Source organism: Diabrotica undecimpunctata, chromosome 7 (assembly GCF_040954645.1).
Source record: "Diabrotica undecimpunctata isolate CICGRU chromosome 7, icDiaUnde3, whole genome shotgun sequence".
Lineage (NCBI taxonomy): Eukaryota > Metazoa > Arthropoda > Insecta > Coleoptera > Chrysomelidae > Diabrotica > Diabrotica undecimpunctata.
This window is the reverse complement of record NC_092809.1, coordinates 28,665,637-28,689,536: the sequence shown is the minus strand read 5'-3', so window position 1 is coordinate 28,689,536 and position 23,900 is coordinate 28,665,637. Positions and strand designations below refer to the sequence as shown.

The 23,900-nt window shown below is 35.4% G+C and overlaps 2 protein-coding genes across 2 annotated transcripts in view; one reads left to right on the top strand and one right to left on the bottom strand.

The window, feature by feature from the left end:
* Positions 1–23,900, bottom strand: part of LOC140445129 (kelch-like protein 26) — a 68,084-nt gene that overhangs the window by 36,904 nt on the left and 7,280 nt on the right. The gene's annotated exons all lie outside the window — the stretch shown is intronic.
* LOC140445128 (IQ motif and ubiquitin-like domain-containing protein) lies at positions 524–22,397 on the top strand. The gene is made up of 9 exons (XM_072536968.1): positions 524–844; positions 5,239–5,430; positions 5,483–5,612; positions 6,293–6,557; positions 11,075–11,261; positions 20,053–20,239; positions 20,304–20,640; positions 21,538–21,876; positions 22,019–22,397. The coding sequence occupies exons 1-9, from the start codon at positions 629–631 to the stop codon at positions 22,341–22,343; spliced, it is 2,178 nt and encodes a 725-aa protein (XP_072393069.1). The 5' UTR covers positions 524–628; the 3' UTR covers positions 22,344–22,397.

Here is a 23,900-nt window from a genome sequence, read left to right as displayed (position 1 = left end):
CGATTTTAGGCGAAAAACCGGGGCGGGGGTAGGAGTGGAAACTTTTTTGACCTATTTTGAGGTCCCAATACTGACATTATCAGCAAAATTCAGCGTTTTCGTATGACTTTTAGAGGTTAAATCTCTGACAACTGGACTATTAAAATATTTAAATTTATTATTTTTATACGTTTGTTATTCGTAGCAAAAGTTTTTTAATTTTTGACTCGAAAAGTTTTCATTCAGCCAATTTCAATCAACATCAGCTTTATAAAAGAATTTGAATATGTCGATTAGTGAAACATGGTTAATATAAAAATAATAATTTCGTACTTATGTACATACTATGTTAATACCATAATTACTTATATTATAATCTAGTTTTTGGAATACGCCATCTGAAATACACAGTGTATTTATCTTACAAATAAAACATTTTTAATTATACAAATCAACGTTCTACAGTTCAGTTTTGACTACATTTTTAAATGTATTTTGCATCTCGTAGTGGCCTAATACAGCCAACCAAATTAGTAACTATAACAACCGCTAGCTAAATCCGCCATAAGGAAATCTGAAATTTTATTGTGTCAGTTGTGTGCATGTTTACCTTTTTCCTGTAGTTCCTAATTTTATTCTTAAAACAACAATGGCGTGCGATCCATGTACGTGTAAATGCGGCCCAAAATGTGATTGTGATTGCGTTTGTAAGGATAAATCCACAGTAATTTGGATGAAAGATGCTGATTTGGAATGGCCTTCCTTTTCGAAGATGTACACAGAAACTCAAATCATTATCAAATTCACTATATCCAATTCTAAAGGGTTCACCCAAACATATACTTCGCAGCAAACTGTTTTAGAGGTAATTAAATAAACTTTTAGGTATTAGGAGTATAATTATTTATTATATATCCGAGAATGGTTTTCACGTATCCAGTGTGGATTTATCTCACTCCAATCCCTTAAATTTTTGTCCAATTACTCCAATTTTATTCATCATTACCTCACTAATCTGTAATCTACGATGGGAGTCATCTTCATTTAACTCTTCATTCAACTGGATTTTGTAGGGTTTAAATACATACATAATTCTTATGTAATACACGCAAGACTGAAGAATGACTTATATCATATGTATTTGTGCAGCTCCGCGTCGGTTTGGTCTACCTGTTCGAATGACATAATACTATATACAGAATATATTGAAAAAATCAAAGTGACTACTGATATGAGAAAAATATCAAATTTGGCAACATTGCAAGCATCAAATTTGAAATCTCCATATTGCAGAATAGGCGTACCCCGCTCTGGAGCATTGTGTAAATTATTTGCAGATATAACCAAATTTTGCGTTTTATCAGAGTTAAGTTTTAGTTTGTTTGCAGCAAACCATGAGCTAGATTTAGTAGAAACTTCCTCATGAGACATTTTTAAATCATCATTATTTTTTCCTATGAAAACGGAGATATGAATTTAGGCAAATCGTTGACATAAATAATAAACAAAAGAGTTCCTAAGAGCGAACCTTGGGGGACTCCATGTTTTACGGATAGAAAATCGGAGTGATGACCTTTTGACACTACCGCCTGGTGTCTGCCACATAGATAAGAACTTTGATCAAATAAAAGATATACTTAAGAAGCTTACGAGGAATACCTCTGATTCCAAAGTAATTTAATTTGTGGAGCAAAATGTGTGAAACGCAATCAAAAGGCTTCGACAAGTCACAAAGAGAAATTGCTATGCGATTGCCGCATTCAAGCCCCTCAATCACCTCGCTCACAACATTAAATACCGCGTTCGTAGTAGAACGAGCACTTTTGAATCCATATTGTGAGTTGCTAAAGTAATTATTTGACTCAAAACAGGAATAAAATTGTTGTTTGATAACCTTTTCAATCACGTTCCCAAAAGTAGAAACAATGCTTATCTGTATTGTCTGTAATTGTCAGTTTTTGAGGAATCACCTTTTTTGTAGATTGGTAGCACTTTTGAGTATTTTAGTACTTCTAGAAATACTCCAGTTGATAGAATTAAATTAATAAGATGAGTGAAAGTTAAAAGAAGAGTTAAGACTATTTGGTAAGTTTCTCTCAAAATGTTGAGACCTTATTATTTGAGAGACCTCTTCTTCCACAACGGGACGAAAAAAAAGGACTTGCTCGGAGAATGATAATTTCTATAATTGAAGAAGACATCGACATTAATAGTGGGAAGAGATGTAATTATATTCTCTGCAATTGTAGTAAAAATTGATTGATTTCGTCTGGATGTAGATCAGGTTGTACTGAACTGGATCTTGTGTTGTTTCTTTCAAAATTTACTATTTTCCAGCAGTCTCTAGGTTTATTATTGGAATTAGTAATAAAATTACAGTAAGCTGGCTTTTTAGCAATTTGTAATTTCCGATAATATTCAATTTTTTGTTGTTTATATACTTTGAACAAATGGGGATCCTTAGTGGCGTCTGCAATGTGTTTAATAAGAGAAAGATTAGATCTGTAAGACCTTAATTCATTATTAAACCATTGCACGGGTGTGTTCCAGCAGTTTGTCATAATTTTTTTAGTGGAAAATGCTTTAATATTAAATTGCGATAAGTTTCGGTAAGAAAGACTGTCAAAAAATCAGGATCAATATTAAATATCATAGGAAAAGTCCATATTTGTACTAGCTAGCGCACGTTTAAGCTTTTGTAAACCAGAAGAAGTAATAAACCGTTGAAATGTTTGATTAATGTCAACAACTTTATGCCTAGAGTGAATAAATAAAAATTGAGCCCGGTGGTCAGAAAAACAAGGTTCAAATACGCTCACTCTGTAGATATGTTTAGAAAAATTGGTCATAATGTTGTCGATGCAACTCCTGGACTGGGATGTGATTCTAGTATAATCGTTTATAGTTACTTTTAGACCAAAAGATGTTAATAGATTTTGAATATATTAAAAAGGGTGAGCATAAATTCATTGCAGTGAAGTTTATGTAGATAGGAATTAAGACTTAAATACCGGCTTCACTGCTTATGGGAAAGCATTTGATAGGATGCGATACGAAAAACTGGCAGAACTGCTAAATGAGAAGAATGTTGCCAGCTGAGATTAACAAATTATAAATACTACATAATGATATCAAACAGCGATTGTAAAGGTAGATAACAATACTCCATAAAATATACAAATGAAGAGAAGGGTTAACTTTCTAGTAAGAAACTAAAAGTTTTTGACATGTGATATTACAAAAAAAATTAAAGATTCAATGCACTGAAAGAATTACAAATAATGTCAAAGTTCTGGGACGTCTGCAAAAATACTATGAAATAAATATAAAGTCATAAAGGTGGAGTATTTGGGTCATATTATCAGAGGAGAGGAGTATGAATTACTTAGGGTTATGATGCAGGGAAATATTAAGACAGACATGTGATGTCGTCAAAAGTATAGTTGGCGGTTTTATGTTATAGAATGAGTAGAAACAGCACAAGTGATTTTTATATCACTCTTATGGAACATATATGGAATTTTGTATACCGCATTCGATTTTTCCTAAATATAATAAGATTTTTGCATGGTAGAATAAAATATTGACAGTTTTGGTGTTTTTTATGCCAATTTTTTTACAAATATTATCTAAAGAGTGTTTTTATGTAATCTGGTATGTAATGTAGGCGGTAGTTAAATGAAAAATATCACTGCATTAGAAAGTACACAATCTATAAAGAATGTTTCAAGTTTGAAGACGCCACATCGCTTAGCATTTGTTTGGTAGCCATCAATAGTAAACTTTTTCAGTGAATTTGTTAAAATGAAGAACATTGGTCATCATTATGTGATATTTATTCGTTTATTTGAAAGATCTCCAACACGTGGACGAGATGAACGTGGGATAATTTCCATTGTCTATCGAGAAAAAGCAAAAACTACCAACGGCGAGTATTATGCGAAATATATTGCAACGTTTGAGCGGAGAAATAAGTGTTGTTTCATCAAGAAAATGCACCAGCTCATAGATCCGTTATTGCAATGGCCAAAATTCATGAAATTAAGTTTGAATTGCTACCTCAAACTCCCCATTCGCCAGATTTAGCCCCCTCGGATAATCTTCTGTTCACATAATTGGAAAAATGGTCAATGATCAATTTTTTTTCCAACCGTGAAGAACTAAGCTTCCCCTCTGAGCTATATAACACATAAACAATAAAGATAAATCAATACAGATTGCCGCCTATGCCGATGGCATCACCATTGTGTGTCGCAGAACACAAGAGACGGCAGAAATATATTCACAATTAAAAACATTTGCAAAAGAAACCGACCTAGAAACAAATATTCAAAAGATAAAAAAGCTAGCACAGGCAAGAGCTAGGGGAAACAGACGCACAGTTGAATTGGAGGACGATATTGAAACTATAGAAATTTTCACGTGAAGTTGCATTAAACACGGATGGAACAGAAGAACCAGAAATTCAAAGAAGATTAGTAAATGGAAACAAAGCTTACTTTTCACCCGCTCATATGTTCCGATCCAAAAACATACACTGTAGATCGAAAATCAGGTCATACAAAACGATTATCAGATCAATAGTATGTTATAGATGCGAGACGTGGGTGATGGCAGGAGACACAAAAAGAAAGCTGGAAATCTTCGAAAGAAAACTACTAAGGATATTCGGACCTATTAACGAAAACTGAGTATAGAGGTCCAAGTACACCCATGAACTTTACCAACTGTTCAAAAAGGCACCAATCCTAGAATTCCTTAAACTTCAGAGACTTCGATTGGCTGGTCATGTAGTGAGAATGGAGACAGAAAGATTGCCGAAAAGAGCCCTTGATAGTAAAATGCAGGGCGCGAGAACAAAAAGGAAGGCCACGGAAAAGGTGGGAGGATGAAGTGGCAGCGGACGCGCAATATTTGCTAGACGTGAGAACCTGAAAAAAATCAGCTCAGGACCGTCACGGGTTGACGCATAGTTTGGAGGAGGCCAAGGCTCCATTTAGGCTGTAGCGCCATTGGAAAGAGCGAGAGGAGGGGGAGATAACTGATGATTATAAAAAGAGTATCGGACTTATTGAACATCGCTGGAAAAGTGTAGGGTGCTGAAAGGACATTATGTTAAAAAATCAATATATTTTTTTCCAAAAGTTATTATTGAGTTTTATTTCTTGGGTCGGGTACTTCTGGGATCGCCCACGATCAAGTTATTCACAGAACTACTTCATTCTTAATTCACTGATGTTTTGATCTTCATATTTGTAGATTTTGGACAATCTGGAAAGAATTTTTGGGATTCCTAAAGAACATCTCCAATTAGCATACAGAGAGACTCCCTTAACCGATGAAGATAAACTACTAAGAGATATAGATGCAGATCAACCTAAAATTCTGGAACTAAATATATCCACAGATGATCCCTCTAATTGGATTATTGATATCGAAAAAGTTTATAAAGTGCGTAAGTTGTTGCAAAAATGTACAATCTTCTTAAAAATGTGTTTTTTAGGATATTGTAGTTCCGGATATTATCACGGTTACAGTGGAAAATGGAGAAGATAGGAAGCAAATTGTAGTAGAAGTTGAAAATAAAGCTATACATAAACCAACGCTGGGCGGTTACATGCATAGCCGAACAGGTAATTTTATTAAAAAGGTTTTGGCTTAACAAAAAGTGTGTCTTTTTCTTTTATTTCTTACAACTCAATATATATGTATGCTGACATAAAATGGGGTTTCATTAATTTTAATTAAAAGACGTCCTACGTTTAATCTTACCTTCGGTTTGTAATTTAATATTCGTTTAATTATTCGATTTTCCTCTCATCGGACCTAATATACCTCTCTCTTTTTAAACAGGTGTTTCTCACTCCATCTCACGTAAGGTCCATACCGACCATAAACTTTTACCTACACTTATGTATTAGTTGCCTATATATCGAATATATTCTACAATTATTTATAACTTATTCTATGGCCCACTTCTCGATACCGTCATATTCATTTGCCTTCTCTATCAATGTTCTCATTATCAGCAGCTGGTCTCATGTACTATATCCTTTGCGAAAGCCAGCCTGTTATATCGATTGGTAATTATTCATTTTGTAAGTCAACCGGTTGTTAATAATTTAACAACGTTTTTTATTTTTCTTTTGAAGTTCTTTTTTGTTGGTTCATTATTCTGGCTATGCGAGCTGTACAAAGTTTTTTAGAAGTCTTCAACTATTTCAACTATTGTATCTTGCGATGTTGAAAGAATATTTTCTGATATTCCGTATCATAGTATGCAGATATACAATATCTTATTTTTTTTACAAAGGTGTCCTCTACCTCCATAGTTACACTCAAACGGGGCCTCCTCCTGCGAAAATACCACCTGAAAATAAGAACCACAGAGACACCCAGACATACAGTACAAGAAACAGAAAGGTACAAATGGATTATGCCAATGCAACTCAAATGACCAATACCCAAATATATATACCAAACGTCACGGATAAAATTCTTACGGCGGGAGCTTACGAAACGGCGGAAGAAAGGGATAAACGCTTAGATATTGAAGGCAAAGTGAGAACCATTCAGAGGTAGGTTTTTATCTTTAACCTAGCAATAACATTAAATGTACTTTATTCCTTATCTTTTAAATTTTTTCTAATTGTTGGCTCTCCTTTGTTTTACAAAAAAGAAACTATAAATTCATTTTCTAATTATGCATAAAGTTGCATTTAAAGTTGAAAAAAAAATCCATTTTACTCCCGTATGAAAGTTCGTGCACATTAGTAGTAAGATTGTAGCGTTTCATTTTTCTAATAATAACGGCCCTCAAAATTTTGTTTGTGCTGAACTGAGATGTGACTACACTATCTTGTAGACTATTTTTTTTATTATCTCTAAGCATGCTGTACTTCACTTCCCATGTCATTAATTTCGTCTGTGTCTACACTAAGTTAAAAGTACTTATTACTTAGCCCACGAAACCCATTGCCTATTATAGACACATACTCACTTATCTATTAAACATGTTTATATGAACGCTTTCACGTTGTCTGGAAATAGGGTATATAAAACCCAGACGCCGTGTTTTGAAACATTTCAGTTTTTTATACGATGGCAGCGGGCATAAAGTAATTAGTTTTTTTTTAAATATGGTTATGTGATCGAGAACTAACATTTATGCGGTAAGTTTTATTTTTATTGTCACTTTCGTTCAATCATAAAATATAGAAAGATTTTCTTATCTTCCTAGAGTTTTTTTGCTGAATCAATATACCTACATGAATAAATAGCCTTGCTTATCAATACGTCATCATCATCACTGGCTCGACAACTCTTTTTGGGTCTTGGCCTGTTCCAGGATTCTTCTCCATTCTGATTTGTTTCGTGCTTTTTTTCTCCAGTTTTTTATTTTTAAGGTTGTTATATCATTTTCTATTTGTTCTAAGTATCTCAGCTTCGGTCTTCCTCTTGTTCTTTTTCCTACTGGCATATGTTTGAATATTTTGTTTGGTATTTCGCCTTCTTCCATTCTTTCTACATGTCCTATCCAACGCAGCCGTCATATTTTAATGAATGTTATAATATCCGGATCCTGGTATATTTTGTATGTCCTATCGAACGCAGCCGTCCTACTTTAATGAATGTTATAATATCCGGATCCTGGTATATTTTGTATAGTTCAGAGTTGTATCTTGTTCGCCATATTCCGTTTTCTTTTGTGCCCTTATATATGTGTCGCAAGATTTTTCTTTCGAAAGTGGCTAACAACGTTTCCTCTCTTTTAACGAGTGTCCAGGTTTCTGAGCCGTATGTGCGTACCGGTCTTATTAGGGTTTTAAATATTTGGCATTTTGTTTTTCTTGCGAAGTTATCTGATCTTAGTTGCCTACTTAAGCCATGGTAACATTTATTTGCAATAAATAATCACCTCTTCACTTCCTCCGCTACGTTATTATCAGACGTGACTAGGGATCCCAAGTATATAAAGTTTTTTGCCTCCTCAATGTTGTATTCTCCTTTGTTATATTTTGTGACTGCCTTATTTCTGCGTTTTTACTTACCTGCATATATTTTGTTTTGGTCTGATCTGGTCTTTTGGTCGTTCTATTTGGTTGTATGCCTCTATCATTTCTCTTCTTGATCTTGCGATTATGTCAACATCATCTGCAAATGCTACTATTTGCACGCTTTTATTAATGACTGTTCCTCGTGTATTGACTGTTGTGTCCCTCAGTATTTTCTCGAGTACGATGTTGAACAAGATGCATGATAGAACGTCTCCCTGGCGTAGTCCCTTTTTCACATCTATTGTTTCCGGTAATTCATTTTGTATCCGGATTCTACTTTCTACTTTTAGAGATTCTTTTATCAGTTCTATTAGTTGTGTTGGTATATTAAATTATTTCATTGCTTTTATTAGGAATTCTCGGTTTATATTGTCATATGCGCTTCCAAAGTCTATGAAGAGATGATGTGTGTCGATGTTATATTCACTTGTTTTTTCGAGGATCTGTCGCAGAACAAATATCTGGTCTATTGTTGACTTCTGTCTACAGAAGCCACTTTGGTATTTGCCAACTATTTTTTCAGCGTGTGGTCTAAGTCTTTCATAAATGACGTTGGGCATTATTTTGTATGCTGCATTCAGTAGCGTGATTCCCCGGTAGTTTCCACATTCTAATTGATTTCCTTTTTTATGTAATGGTATTCCACTCCACACTCCTCCTTCCTTCAGTAACTCCGATGCTATTTAATCCGATCCCGGTGCTTTATTGTTCTTTAATTTGTCTACTGCTGCTCTAATCTCGGCTATTGTTGGTGGAGTCTTTTCTCTGTTGTCTGCTTGGTCTAATGGTATGTCAGGGTTCGTCTCTCTCCGATCTTCTTCAAGCTTTTCCGTAAAATGTTCTGTCCATCTACTTTTAGTATCTCTTGCTGTTCTGTCAGTATATTTCCTTCCTTATCTCTAGACATCGTTGTTCTCGGTTTGAAGTCTTTTCTGCTTTTGTTCAGTCTCTGATAAAATTTTCTTGTCTCTGTTGATTTACTTAGTTCTTGTAGTTCTTGAAGTTCTTTGTTCATATATTCTCTCTTTTTTCTTCGGTGAGTTTTCTTTTCTTCTTTGCGTAGTTGTTTATATTCTTCCTCTGCTTGTCAGGTTCTGTGCCTCTGTTGCATCAGCAAATATGCTGTTTTTTTTGTCTGTTATAATCTGACATTCTTCGTCAAACCAGTCATTCGTTCTTGTTCTTCTTTCTCTACCTTCTATGCCTAATACTTCTTTAGCTGCCTCTTTTATGATGTCTCTGCATTCTTCCCACTCCTTATTTAGGTTTTCATGTGTTATTCTGTTTTCTAGTTTGTTGTTTATCTTTTCTTTATACTCTTTATTTTTGTTTGTTTCTTTGAATCCTTCTATCTTGTATCGTTCATGTTTAGAGCCTCTTTCCTTTTTGATGTTTGAAATTCTAGCCCTTACCCTACTTTCGACCAGGTAGTGATCAGAATCCGCATTTGCCCCTCTTCTGGTGCTGACGTTTATTATATTCGATTGGTGTCTCGAATCTACAATGACATGTTCTATCATATTTACTAAGTCCATCTGCGGATTTCCAGGTATCTTTGTGTATATCTTTGCGAGCGAAGTACGTGCTAGCAATCACCATGTTAAGTGATCTTGCTAGGTTTATTAACCTATTGCCATTTTAATTTGACTGCTTATGGAGACTGTGCCTACCTGTTGTGGGTTGGAATTGCTGTTCTTTTCCAACTTTGACGTTTAGGTCTCCATAGATTATTTTTATATCATTTTTTGGGCATAACTGATATGCGGACTCTAATTCGTCATAAAACTCTTCTTTAATTTCCTCTTCTCTTTCTTCTGTCGGGGCACATAAAATGCACATTCTTGGACTAATGGCTCTGAAATCTCTTATGCTTTACTCTCTTGTTTATTATGAATCCTGTGCCCAAGACGTGATCTTTAGGATCGCAGCTGTAGAAAATCGTATGGCTTCTTTTTTCCATTACATTGTTTCCAACCCACCTCATTTCTTGTATGGCAGTTATGTCTATTTTGTATCTGTCTAGTTCATTTAGGAGATTTTGGAGAGCTCCCAATCTATATAAGGTTCGAATATTCCATGTCGTAACCTTCAAATCGTGTTCCTTTTTCTCGCACAGTCGTCGTCGTTTGATCAGTCCGGCTTTTCTTCCTTGAACGTTTATAACTCATAGTTTTTCTAGGAGAAGATAGTTAAACTTCAGCTCAACCCCCTGTCCCCCCCCCCCTCAGCCCTAAGCCAATAGGCTGAGTGATGCCAACAGGATACGGCATCATGTATTGCGCCTCACTACCCCCTTTACACGCCCATCAATACGTCACCTGGCAATAAAACTGCAGGTTTATTGCCAGGATACATATCGAGCATACTTCCGTTGAATCAATTAATTAAAGATCATTTAGGAAAAATCATGAATACCTTGAAAATATCATATTTACGACAAAAATGGACAAAAAATTGTTCGCGTTTAAATTTCGTCTCAAAATGTTCTTGTGCAATTTTTATCGCGGTGAAGGTAATGGTGAATGCGAAACTAATTAAATAGTATAAAACTATTAAACGTTTTCTCTTATCGAAAAGCCAGTTAATTAGGTTTGGAAGCAAGTGATAATAACTGGTAGCCAAATCGTTGACTTGTGACAGCTGCATGATTCTGGTGAAAAAATACTTACTTTTGACATCGTTTCACATTCATTCTGTTTAAGTATACTTTGACCTCGATTGTGGTTAAATATTTCGAATAAAAGAAGTTTACCAAAGTTCATCAAATTTCGAAGATTCCTCTGAACTTATGTAATTCATACAGAAACCGTTATTTTCAAACAGCCCTCGTATAATTAAATAATTTTATTATCCATCGATTATGACGTCGTTAATTCACCATAGACAATGGGAATTTCTATTTTTAGTTAAATATGTTCTTGTTTGTAGCTTTTTATCATTTCTTTAATAAGTAAGATTTTTTAGTAAATTCTGAAAACTAATATGAAACCTACTCTCACTCTCATATACATATCTAAAACTTGTTTAAAATCTTTTAGGTATTTTCGTGCTTGGAAAATGAGCCAAGCTCTTAAAGAATTGAGCTGGGAATATCATAAACGCCTGCAGCTGGAACTAGAAGCAGATGAGAGAGAACGAGTCGAGGACGAAGAAAGAAGGCGGCAGGATTTGGTTAGCAAAGTTTTTCCCCTGACCATGTCAGATTTCGCGATGCTCTACGCAATGGTAAGCAATTATACATTCCTAACTAATTTAAAACAAAACATCATTTAAGAGGTAACCGTACTTGTAATTCTTTTCAAATATGTATAAACTACAAGCCCATAGGACATTTTTAGGTATGAGATATCTTTAGGGATTGATTTTTATATCTGACCCAATAGGGATCAGATATAAATCAATGCTATAATACGTAATAACAACTTTAGAAACTTTGCCGCTAATTCTTATCGGTACTCAAAGTATGGGGTCTCAAATTAAGGGTTGGGCCTTAGATTTTTCACCCCTATTCCAGCTGAAATGTACGGTGCAAAAAAATTAATCTACTTACCGATCCGAAACTTTGTATATGAATGTCATACTGTGTTAAATTGCCGAAAATGGAGAAAAAGTTTTCCGAAAATAGAAAATTTTTCTTGTTCCTGGTACCACTATTTTTGCACGGCATTAGGGCGCAGGTGATTATTTTTCTATTACCTACCTAAGTTATAAATGCCGTACAAATATGTTTGGACAAAAAGTCCCCCCCCCCCTCTTGAGCGGTAAGTTTATCAGCAACTGAATAGTTGCTATCATCAAGTCCTCGTAGACACTTCGTCTCATGACCAGCAACTTCATGTGGAGTCGTACGTTGCCATGTTATCATATCCACTGGTAACTTTAACATCCTAAAATATTAGACTAAATAATGTAAACTAAATTGCAACACATAAATTTTAACGGGTTTTTACCCAGATATTTAGTGGTTCAAAACATGTACACCTAGACACTGATGATGGAATATGGATTCCGAAAACGTTTTGTCTTCATGACATAGCCCGTTTGAGTTTTTTAATTTATATACCTTTTATAAAGGATTTTAACGTAAATTTTTTGTGATACATGGTATACAGCCAGCTACAGGAACTTAGTTTCCTTGTCAATGATGGTAATGTTCGGACAAATTCCATCCTATTCTGGCCGAATACTTTCTCTCTCTGCGCACTAGAAGCTCCGCCCGTTTCACGAGATTACTGTTCACCAATAACCCATTTTTTGTAAAAATGAGGAATGTACTTGGCAGCCACGATCTTAGTATTGACCTTTGCGTTCGAATGACGTATTGATATATATATATTCTTCTTCTTAAGGTGCCATGCATTTCTGCGTAGGCGTCCACCGTACATCGTCTTGTCAGGTGAGATGTTAAATAGTCAGGATTAAATAATTCTGTTTTTAGCAGCATTGCGAAGCATTTCATAGCTGTGGATTCCTGTCCATTGTCGAATATTGCGCAGCCATGACATTTTTTTACGTCCGAGACCTCTCCTACCCTCTATTTTCCCTTCGAGTATCAGTTGCTGAAAAGTGTATCGTTCTCCTCGTATAATGTGCCCCAAGTATGCAGTCTTCTTACTTTTTACATAATTAAAAAGTTCCCTATCCTGTAAGCCCGCTCTTCTGAGTACTTCCTCATTTCTGACCCTGTCCGTCCATGATATTCTGAGCATTCGACGCAGGCACCACATTTCGAACACTTCAAGTTTGTTAATGGAACTGGCCTTTAACGTCCATGCTTCCATTCCGTACAGGAGAACAGGCCACACGTAACACTTAAGCATCTTGTATCGGAGGTTGAAGTCCAATTTGCGATCAGTCAGAAACTTACGAAGCCTCAAAAAAGCATTTCTGGCTTGTTCAACTCTGCTCTTTATTTCATTCTCGGGGTCCCAACCCTCATTCAGCAAACATCCCAAGTATTTGAATTGCCTGACTTGTTCGATTTCTTCTCCAGAGACATATATCTTTGCGTTGGGGTAATCATTTCTACTTATAATCATTGATTTTGTCTTCTTGATATTTATTTTCAAACCCCGAGCTTCACTTGCAAGAGTTAGATCATTCAAAAGGCATTGAAGATCTTCGATGTTATCTGCCACTATGGCTGTATCATCGGCATACCTGATGTTATTAATAAATATGCCGTTAACTTTAATACCCTTATTAGAGTCTTCCACTGCTTCTGCAAAGGCTTTTTCTACGTATAAATTGAACAGCATTGGAGACAGTATACAACCTTGCCTTACTCCTTTTTTAATGGAGAAATCTTCTGTTTCGTTGGAATTTTGAAGACGTACTGTTGCTGTCTGATTCCAATACAGATTGGCAATGATTCTTATATCCTTTGCATCCAATCCCAACTCTTGTAGGTATTTTATCATCAATTCATGTTTTACATTATCGAATGCTTTCTCGTAATCGATGAAACAGATAAAAACATCCTTTCTTTGATCTAAACAATTCTGTATCAATGTTTGCATACTAAAGATCGCTTCTCTCGTGCCAAGTCCATTTTTGAAACCAAACTGACTCCATCCACTGACTTCTTCACATTTCTTAAACAATCTAGTGTGAAGTATTTTCAGGAAAAGTTTCAAAAAGTGACTCATTAGGCTTATTAGTCGGTGGTCCTTGCAGAAGTTCGCACGTGGTGTTTTTGGTAGGGCGATAAATGTAGATCGGAGCCAATCTTTTGGAATCTGGCCCGTATCGTAGATGTCGTTAAAGAGCTTGACAATAATGTCTAGGTTTTCTTCATTAAGTAACTTGATTGTTTCTGCGTACATATCATCTGGTCCTGGGGTTTTGTTACTTTTTAATAGTTTGATAGCGTGTACAATTTCAGCTTTCAAAATATTTGGGCCATACAAATGGTCTCCCAGTTGTGGTGGTTTTTGTGTTCTGTCATCATTGAACAAATTGGCTGTGTACATTTTCCAAGTATTAAGTATATCGCTAGGGTCCGTTATTAATTCATTTTGGTCATTATGTATACCAGTGACTTGTTTTTTCTTGAAGACACCAGCAATTTCCTTAATTTTCTTGTGAAGATTGAAGCTGTCGCCGAGTTTATATAGGCTTTCAGCCTCGGCGCAAAGTGTAGTCATCCAGATCTCCTTCGCCGCTATAATTTCTTTACGAATTTGACTGTGTATATTTCGGTACCCTACTTCGTCCTGCCTGATCTTACACTGCCTGCGTTGTTCCATCATCTCTAATATTTCTTCTGTCATCCACTCATTCTTGGTAGTTGTTTTACTCTCGAGTAGAAAAGTGTTGTTCAACTCATCAAATGATTCTTTTATGGTGGTCCATGACTTTTCAACATCATTCTCAGTTGCCATATTAGAGAACCTATTGTTTATTTCCTCTGTGTACGCTTCATTTGTTTCATTGTTTTTGAGTTTTCTAATGTTTACTGATGCCTTCTGGTGTTTTCTTTTAGCTGTAGCGAGCCTCAGTTTGATATTTGCTACTAAGGGATTGTGGTCGGATCCTATGTCTGCTCCAGGTAATGCAGATACCTTAGTAATAGCATTCCTGTACCTTCTATTAATTGTCACATAATCTATTTGGTTCCTTATAATGCCCTGATGTCCGTCTAAAGGCGACTTCCATGTGTAAAGCCTCCTGGGTGGTAACTTATACCAAGTATTCGTTATGACTAGATCTTTGTCTTGACAGTACTGTATCAATCTGTCCCCTCTGTCGTTTCTCTGACCAAGACCATATTTTCCAACTACGTGATCTACAGCTCCTTCCCCAACTTTTGCGTTGAAGTCTCCTAATACGATGTTGATTTCGTGATTCTTAGTCACCTTTAAGGCTTCGTCTAGCTGTTGATAAAATCGCTCTAGTTCTTCTTCTGGCTTGTCTGCTGTAGGGGCGTAGACTTGTATAATATTTATGTTAACTTTTCCATGCAACTGAATAAGTATGACTCTTTCGGAGATCGGGACAAAGTTCTTCACGGAGGCGCGCAAATTTTCGCTTATCAGAACTCCCACCCCATGTCTGTGGTGAGGGTCTGTGCTATCACTGCATGAGTAGTAAAGGGTTTTACCAGTAGTATTGATTATGCCTGTGCCTTCCCATCGCAATTCGCTTATGCCGAGAATATCGATGTTAATTCTGTTCATTTCCTGAATTAGATTTTGTAGTTTGCCTGCTGCAAATAAGCTTCTAACATTCCACGTAGCAATTTTGATTGTCTTATCAAGTTGAAACCGGGAGATTCTTCGCACCCCTTGGCCATTTAAGGCCTGCCCGGGACTAGGGGCCGTTTGTTTTGTTTCTTCCAACATGACAAGAAAAAATCTACGGACGGATGTCCTGAGGAATATAATGCGGTAGTTTCCTACTTGCTTTCCGCATCGCAGTACCGTAGCCCTCTAACTGTTTCAGTCTCACCTACGGTATTCTAGTAAGAAGCCGGTTTAGGATCATTTCCTTTACGCCTAATTCTAGTACTGGTGATCGCTGCTGCCCTTCACCAGGTTGATTCTATACTATCCCTAGAAACAGGGTTGCCACTTCCGTTGAATTCACTGAACCGAATACTATATTCTCCACCTTCATCTTCGTTGTGGTCTTCACCCGTATCCCTGGGCAAGGGGGCCGTGTTATACCCCACGGAACTGGGTCCCTATCTGAACTTAGCCATCTACTAGCTCCGGTCTACTGAAGCAAGAGATGCCCACCCCCGCGACGTGGACGCGCCAGACAGGAATTACTCATATGAGCGACAGAGAAGGTAGCTCTGTGCCCTATGAGCCGAGTTAATGGGAATGTGTGATACCATTCCCAAATACCAATATATATATATATATATATTGCTCGCTTAACCACGTATCTTATTTTTCGATATATTTCTCTATATCCAGTCTCATCTTTATTTTTACAATTTCTTCTTTGCTGAATAAGGTCTAGTATGTTATCGGTCATCCAATCCTTTTTCTTTACTGGCCCTTTTTCTGATTTCAAAACTTCGTCTGCTATGGTAACCATGACGGAATTCATTATATCTATATTTTGTCCGATATATTCTTGTTCAGATCTTTCTAGATGTTTTTTAATTCCATGACTTATCTTATTTCCGAACTCATCTGCTATTTCGGCATTTCTTAGGAGTCGATTATTATGTTTTTTCTGAGCTTTCGGGGTTTTTATTATTTTCAATTTTAGTTTGAATCCAGCACAGAGCAGATTATGATTAGTTGCTGCGTCTCCACTTGGGAATGTTTTTGCAGATGTATACTGTTTATAATATAGATTTGTTATAATTCGAAAGTCATTGTATTGTAATTGTTTTGCTTTGAGGACGTCCTCAGCCCTTTGTGGCGGACTTTATCGAAAGACTTGTTGCAATCTATGAAACAGACGTACATATCTTGGTTCACATCCAAGCATCTCTGGATTAGTACGTTGAATGCAAAGAGAGCTTCACGGGTACCTACGCCTCTCCGGAGTCCAAATTGGGTTTCTTCAATATCCATATCAAGTATTTGGTATATGCGTTTATGGATGATCTTTAAAAATATTCATATTCGCTTATACGTACTTCGTCCTAGCAGGACTCATCGTCTTTTGTTTAATATCCAATTTTTTGCTCCATATGTCACTATAGTGTCTATATATTGTTTTGTATATTGTCATCTTGGTCTTTGTTGATATTTCTTTGTTATTAAGGAATCCTCTATTTAGTGCTTGGAATACTTTTCCTGTGTTTTCCATTCTGTTGTTAAGATCGTCCTCTATGTCTCCTTTGTTGTTGATTACTGATCCTAAGTATTTGTATGAATTTGTCTGTATTATTTTTTATTGGTCTATCATTACTTCTATTTGATCTTCCGTCCCTTGTTTCCTTGATATTTTCATTATCTGAGTCTTCTCTTTGTTTACGTTTAAGTTGTATTTGCTTGCTTCTAGGTTCCATTTCTCTAAGTTGTATTTCAGTTTTTCTGCAGTTTCCGCAATTAATACTATGTCGTCTGCAAATATACACATCTCAGCATTTATCACATTATACACATTTGCATTCTGTTCCAACCGATGCAGTAATTCTTGAATTTTTACTTACATTCTTTCACTATCTCATCTATTACATTTATGAATAGCACTGGGCTGAGACTTCCCCCTTGTCTAACTCCTTGAGTTGTTTCAAATGGTTCTGACTGTATATTTAACATTCTTACTGTATTTGTTGTTTTCATGTATATACTCTTTGTTGCTTCTATCAGTTCTTCACTTACTTGTTTCTTCTTTAGGCTTTCCCATATATCTTTTCTTTTGACTGAGTCGAATGCTTTTTCCATGTCTATAAAGCTCAGATATATTTCTTTATTTTTCTTTAAGGCTTTTTCTATTACTTGTTGCATGGTGAATATATGGTCTTGTTTGTTGTGTCCTTTCCTGAATCCACTTTGTACATCCTCTAATTTATGTTCTATTTCTTTTCTAATTTTCCTTTCTATTATGGTTTCGTATACTTTTGCTGCTACACATAGTAGTGATATACCTCTATAGTTCCTACAGTCTCTTGTGTTTCCTTTCTTGTATATAGGTATAATTACTGCATTTGTCCTTTCTCTGGGTATTACTTTTCTCTTCCATATTAGGTTATATATGTATAACAATTTTTCTTTTGCTTTTACTCCTATATATTTCATCATTTCTGGTGCTACTTCATCGCTTCCTGGTGCTTTTCCAATCTTTATATTTCTTATTGCTTCTTCCAGTTCTTCTTTTTCTATAGTTTCTGGATTTTCCGTGTTTCTCATGGATACTCTCTTGTTGTGGCTTTCCTTCTCCACTGTATTCGCTTGATTTCCATTTAGTATCAGCTGAAAATGTTCCCTCCATCTTTCCATTATTGTCTTATCGTCGTTTATTATTGTTCCTTCCTTGTTCACTATTTGTTTCAGTTTCGTTTCTTTGTTGCTTCTTAGGTTTTTCAGTGTTCTGTGAAATAATTTTACGTTTTATGTGCTGTTTTCTTCCATTTTTTCCCCGAATTTTTCCCAACTTTTCTTTTTCTCTTTCTTAACTATCTCTTTAACTTTTGTTCTTTGTCTCTTATAATTTTCATATTTTGTTGTGTTTTGTCTTGTATGTATTCTTTCCATAATTTCTTCTTTTCTTTTATTTCTCTTTTCACTTCATCGTTCCACCAAGATGTTCGTTTCCCTCTGTTGTTATTTCTTGTAGTTCCACATATTGATTTAGCTGTTTTTATCATCGCATCCGTAAAAATAAATAATAATAAAATAACTTCAATAAAGACGCTACAGCGACATCTGAGAATAAAACCAAAATAGAAGAAATCCAAAATTTCTTGGTTATACAAGTAGAAACCAAACTTCAGATTTTTGCTTAAATCTGTGCCTTCTTCAACCAAGAAATCTTCAGACATTATCCATGTCTGTCTTCCGTGAATACAACTCCTCCGTTATTAGAACAGGTAGAATGACAAATGAGGTGTCAAATGAGAGCTTCTAACTCAAAGACTGGATTGCAGGTGAGGACCTCGGACTTCCGGTTCCAGAGTTGCAACCGGAAGTACTGTTTTTAAGTCCTCGAAATAGAAGACGCGATATATTATTCGACGCACCTTAGCAAGACGACAATAAATATATACTTCCGTTAATAACATATGGCCGGAAGTTTGGCGAAAATGAATGGCTTAAATTAGTGAAATCCTATATCAATCGACGCAAAGTTACACGAAGAGTTCAAATGTCGACTTCCCGTTACGTTGGGTGAAAATCCAGGACTTACGAAGTCCAATTGCTTGTTTGAAATATGTGTTAGCTACTGCCACGATTAAAGACGCTGCAAGGTTGACGGTAAATAGGCTCTCTGCTCTGTCTGTTAATTTTCACATTCATATCACCGACGATGGTTATTGCAAACTACCATTGTATTTAAATGAGAGAATTTCTACTTTATTTTTATTATGAGTATTCCGTGGTTGTTGCCTTTAAAGTTCATTACAGTATTTTTTGTCTGGTTAAAAAAAAATCCAAGACCAACAGTAAGTTGATTTACAACTAAGTAGATTATAAATGTCTCCTCCTTACCATTATACCAGTTCCTTTCCGTCTCATCTCTTTTACAACTGTTATGTGTAGCTTACATTTGTCAAGAGTTTCAAATAGTACTCTGTGCACCTGTGCACCGGTTTTCTCATAAACATTTTCCGGTTTTTCCAGTATTGACAAGCGTTTCCGGTAGAAATCGATCTAATGAGTAACACCAAACCGTAATTCCCGATCTCTTAATGTACTTCTCATCCATAAGTTGACCCGAAATATTCGATTATACTAATTTAAGTCGCACATCCATTTAAATTTTATACCACTACGATAAACTTTTTTGTTTTTCTGGTCTCCGCCGGGATTCGATCCATGAACCCAGTGGACTACTAACAAAGAAGTGCATTTGCTGGTCCGCCTCTAAATCGAATCGACTGTTCTCTTTATAAGGTGACGTAATCGATATATTTTTAAAGATCCATGAACCCACTAGACCACGCAAGTGAATGCGTTGGTCCGCCTAGTTATCTCTATATCAGGTGACATAATCGATCTATTTTTTAGGATACAAGTGCCTTATCGAAAAAACATTTCTTCCGCTCTCGTTAGTCCTTACTCTGCTTACCACTGGGATTGGTTACCACAGTCTTTCGCATTGTTACTCAGATTTACAGGGTTCACCGGCTTACGAGTTGAGAGCCGGAATTAAGTAAGAGAGGCTAAGTGGCACTAGCACGACACCGTTTTGTATTGCGCATGTTTATTATTCTATCATTCACATAAAAAGTTTCTGCGTTACATCGCTTTCAAATTGGGTATTCCATGGTACTGTCTATCTGATAACAGAAGGTATCAGGATGGATAGATAGAGAATTCCGCAGATTAAGTTGATCACCCTCTGTAATATTGCTTATTGGTATAATATAATAATGCGGTGCTTTTAGGTTAACAAATGGAAGAAATCTGAAATAGCAAGAATTACTTCTTTGCATTGTGGAGCTTCTAAAATTGCAGAACTGTATCTTTTGTTGGAGAAAGAAATCGAAATGTTACGAGCAATTGAAAAACTAAAAAATAAAGTAGAAAAAGATTTAGAATATAAGAGGATACAGAACTTTTTTAAAAAAATAGGTAAGCCATATTTAAATTGTCTATTTAAATTGGTACAATTTTAGCAGTCCCTTACTTTTTTTAGGTGATCCCATTGATTGGTACAGTAGGTACAAAAGCCTACACATATTTATGGATACTCTGGAAACACAGAAGGGGCGACAATATTTCGAGCTTTACCAAAAATTGACGAAAAATGATCTTACTACCGAACAAAAACTAAACGTATATTTGGAGGTAAAACAATACATTCAGGATCATCAATGTCACGACAGCGAACTATTGAATGATCTTATTGATAGAGTTTGTCAACTGTTAGCAAGAGGAGTAAGCGAAAAACAACTTAAGGGATTAGAGAAGAGGATAGAAGCTGGTGTTTTGCATCATTTCAAGCTAATTGAATGCAACGAGAATGTTACCAGGTAATAATAATGTGCATTGTCAATCTTTAATACTGATCTGCTACATAGAGGTTCCAATATTTTCAATCAGCATTGTATTCTAAGCAAGCTTTTAGTTACAATACCCTTTTGGCTTTGGGAAAGTACAATAAGGAAAAGGGAAAGTAATATCTTACAATAGGTTATCTTGTTTGAGTAGAATTATGTACGTTGACAAATGTCAGATGATTGGCACTATCTTACTACGTATGTACAAAAATAAATCTTAATTTAGACATCGCTATAATCGAAAAATTATTTCAATTAGGATTTCCAGCAATCAGATGCTTATGAAGTTGCACTATAAATCAAATTTTTTTGGTATAACTATGTATAGTTGTGTATCATTACGAAAAATGAAAGAAATCAATCCAAAAAAAGTCTCTCACGCCTTGGGGGTTGTACTTTTTAGGGGCATTATAGCATTGGTAATTTGTCAAGCCCGGTTGATCTTTGTAAATAATGTTAATATAATAATAACCTTTTCATGTTATTTTTTGTTTTGTAACTGATGTCCCATTTATATGTTCAGAATCAAATTTAAAGCCTGATACCTCAAACGGATGGATGTTTGACCATCTTCTAAAACTATTCAAAGACCAAAAATATATCAGAATGAATAAAATAAGCGTAACAGTACTAGCGATGTTAAAAGGGAATATTAATTGATAATCTCCAAAGTGTATTGTTTAAGACTCCTTGGTCATATTTTTTACTTTCTTTTGTTGATTATTACATCTTTCAATTCCCAATAAAAAATGTAAATCATAAGTTAGAATTATGTCCAAAATATTTTGAAACTATGTTTCTTTGGCTTCTTTACTTTTTTTTTATCCCAATGTATGTATGTTATTTCATAATTTAAATATTTGTTATCAGGCATCTGTTGAATAAAGAAGAGCTAAGAATGGAAAAGAATCTACAATACTGCCCTAGATGTCAGAAATTCAAGACAATCGAGGATTTCAAATTGACAGCTAGAACGGAAAAGCTACGCATCTGCCGCACCTGCAAGTGGTTGGACAAAGCCGATGAACCTTGGGTGGATCTATCGCCTTATAGGTTTATCTTAAAGCAAATCAGAAACTACGAGAGATTACATCACGCTGTAACGTCAGTAGTTTTCATACTGCAAGATATAGATATTCACCATATTACTGTACAGATTTGGCATGGACATTCTGCGCTCTCAGAGTGCAATGACATCTACCAATTAAGGTAAGTTATAGAATAGATAAGTAAGATAGTAAGATATAGTTGTCATCATTATTTAGTCTGTCTTTAGTCATAGTATCTTTCGTTATTCTTTAAAACATTGATACCGATTTTTATTATTCTTTTTACAAAATACTGTTTTCAGATTGGTCCGTTGGGACATGCACAAAGAATGGGCTCCCTGGAACTGCATCCTTCTTACAGCTGAAGAGGCCAAAGCTCACTTGAAAGTTACATCATTAGACCAAGTATACGAAGAAGAATTCATAAATCACGTGACTAACAAACATCTACTCGCTAGAAGACACTTTCCCCAACTAAAATCTTTCGACAAGTTCTTTACTAAGATGGCTAACGGAGATATAAGGCTTGATGAAAATTCGGAGTATTACAATAAACCAAAAATGGAATGTCTGGAAATAGAAGACATTGAATATTGTAATAGGTTATTATGTAAACAAGGGATTTAGTTTACACTTAAGTAGATGAGATGTAAGAAATAGTTAATAATAAAATACTAAATAATCGACTGTTATATAGAATTCTTTATACGTAGGTACTTTGCTTTTTCTTTACTCAATGGCTTACATATTTCATTATGGTACGACATCTGGTATCTGGAATTATGTCTAATTGACGTCTCCCCTACAAATTTATAGGTTTCGTGTCTTCCAGGGAACTATCGGTTGGTCCGAATAGGTTTATGAAATTTGTTAGTCGTCTGAGTAGAAGTTGCATATTTCGTAGTGCTGAGATGCACATCCTGTTTCTTAGATAAGGAGCTTCTTCTTTACGATTAAAATTGATCGGGGTCTCTGGGAATCGACAGCCTCTCTTAATATCTGTGGATAGTAGAGTGGAAGTAGTTAATAAAAACAACCCATGGATGGCTGACGAAATTCTACAGCTAATGGATCAGCGAAGACAACAAAAAAAAATATGAGACATAATATAGAAAAGTACACAAAACAGTAACGAAGAAGATTAAACGAAAAGATGTACTGAGAAATTTTTGATAAAACACACGATGTTCTTTACGTTCATAAGAAGGTTAAAGAAGCAGCCGACCTCTTCACGAACAAGGCGATGCCAATTATAACTGACAATCAGGCAACGCAATATGAAAGACAGACGAGAAAATTGAAGGCTGGAGAACAGCTTCTGGAGGAGGACTATATAGATACTTTGCACTTTTTGGCACTATATATCAGAATAGACAACTACCTGATGGCTGGCCTACTGCCACATTTATACCTTTACGTAAAAAAACAGCAGTAAAGAGATTTGAGGACTTCAGAACTATAAGTTTAATAATGACTCACGCAAAGGTATTTCTGTATATTATTCACGAAAGAATTGACCTTATTTTAGAACGGTATATTGATGAATTTCAATTTGGCTTTAGAAACGACCTTTGTAGGAGAGAGGCACTTTTTAGCATACAGGTACTGATTAAAAGAGCTGGAGATGTGGACAGTAAATATAAAATATACCCAATATACAAAGATTAACCTCTTTTTGTGATACGTGGTATACAGCCAGCTGCAGGAATTATTTTCCTTGTGGATTTAGTAACTTTTTCGCTTGCCCCTTGGAAAAAGGCATTTGACAGAGGACACCACAACTCATAGATATATTTAAAACAACGGGAATACAAAAGGATGATCTTAGGATCATAGCTAACTTATACCAACAGCAGATAGATAAAGTCGGAGTACAAACATATACTTTAAAGTATATAAAAATATACTTAGCATACTACGAGGAGTTCGTCAGGGATGTGTTGTGCCGCCGATTTATATCGTTAACCATTAATTAATGAGACACTATACCTACTTTCATTAAGCGATGCAGGGCGTATAAACAAAGATAAATTGATGACATATTTATAGTACCTACATATGCATTCCCCAAAATTTTCAGATTTAGATAATTTAACAGTGACGAGTCACGACATATTAATAATTATATTATTATATATATATATATATATATATATATATATATATATATATATATATATAGAT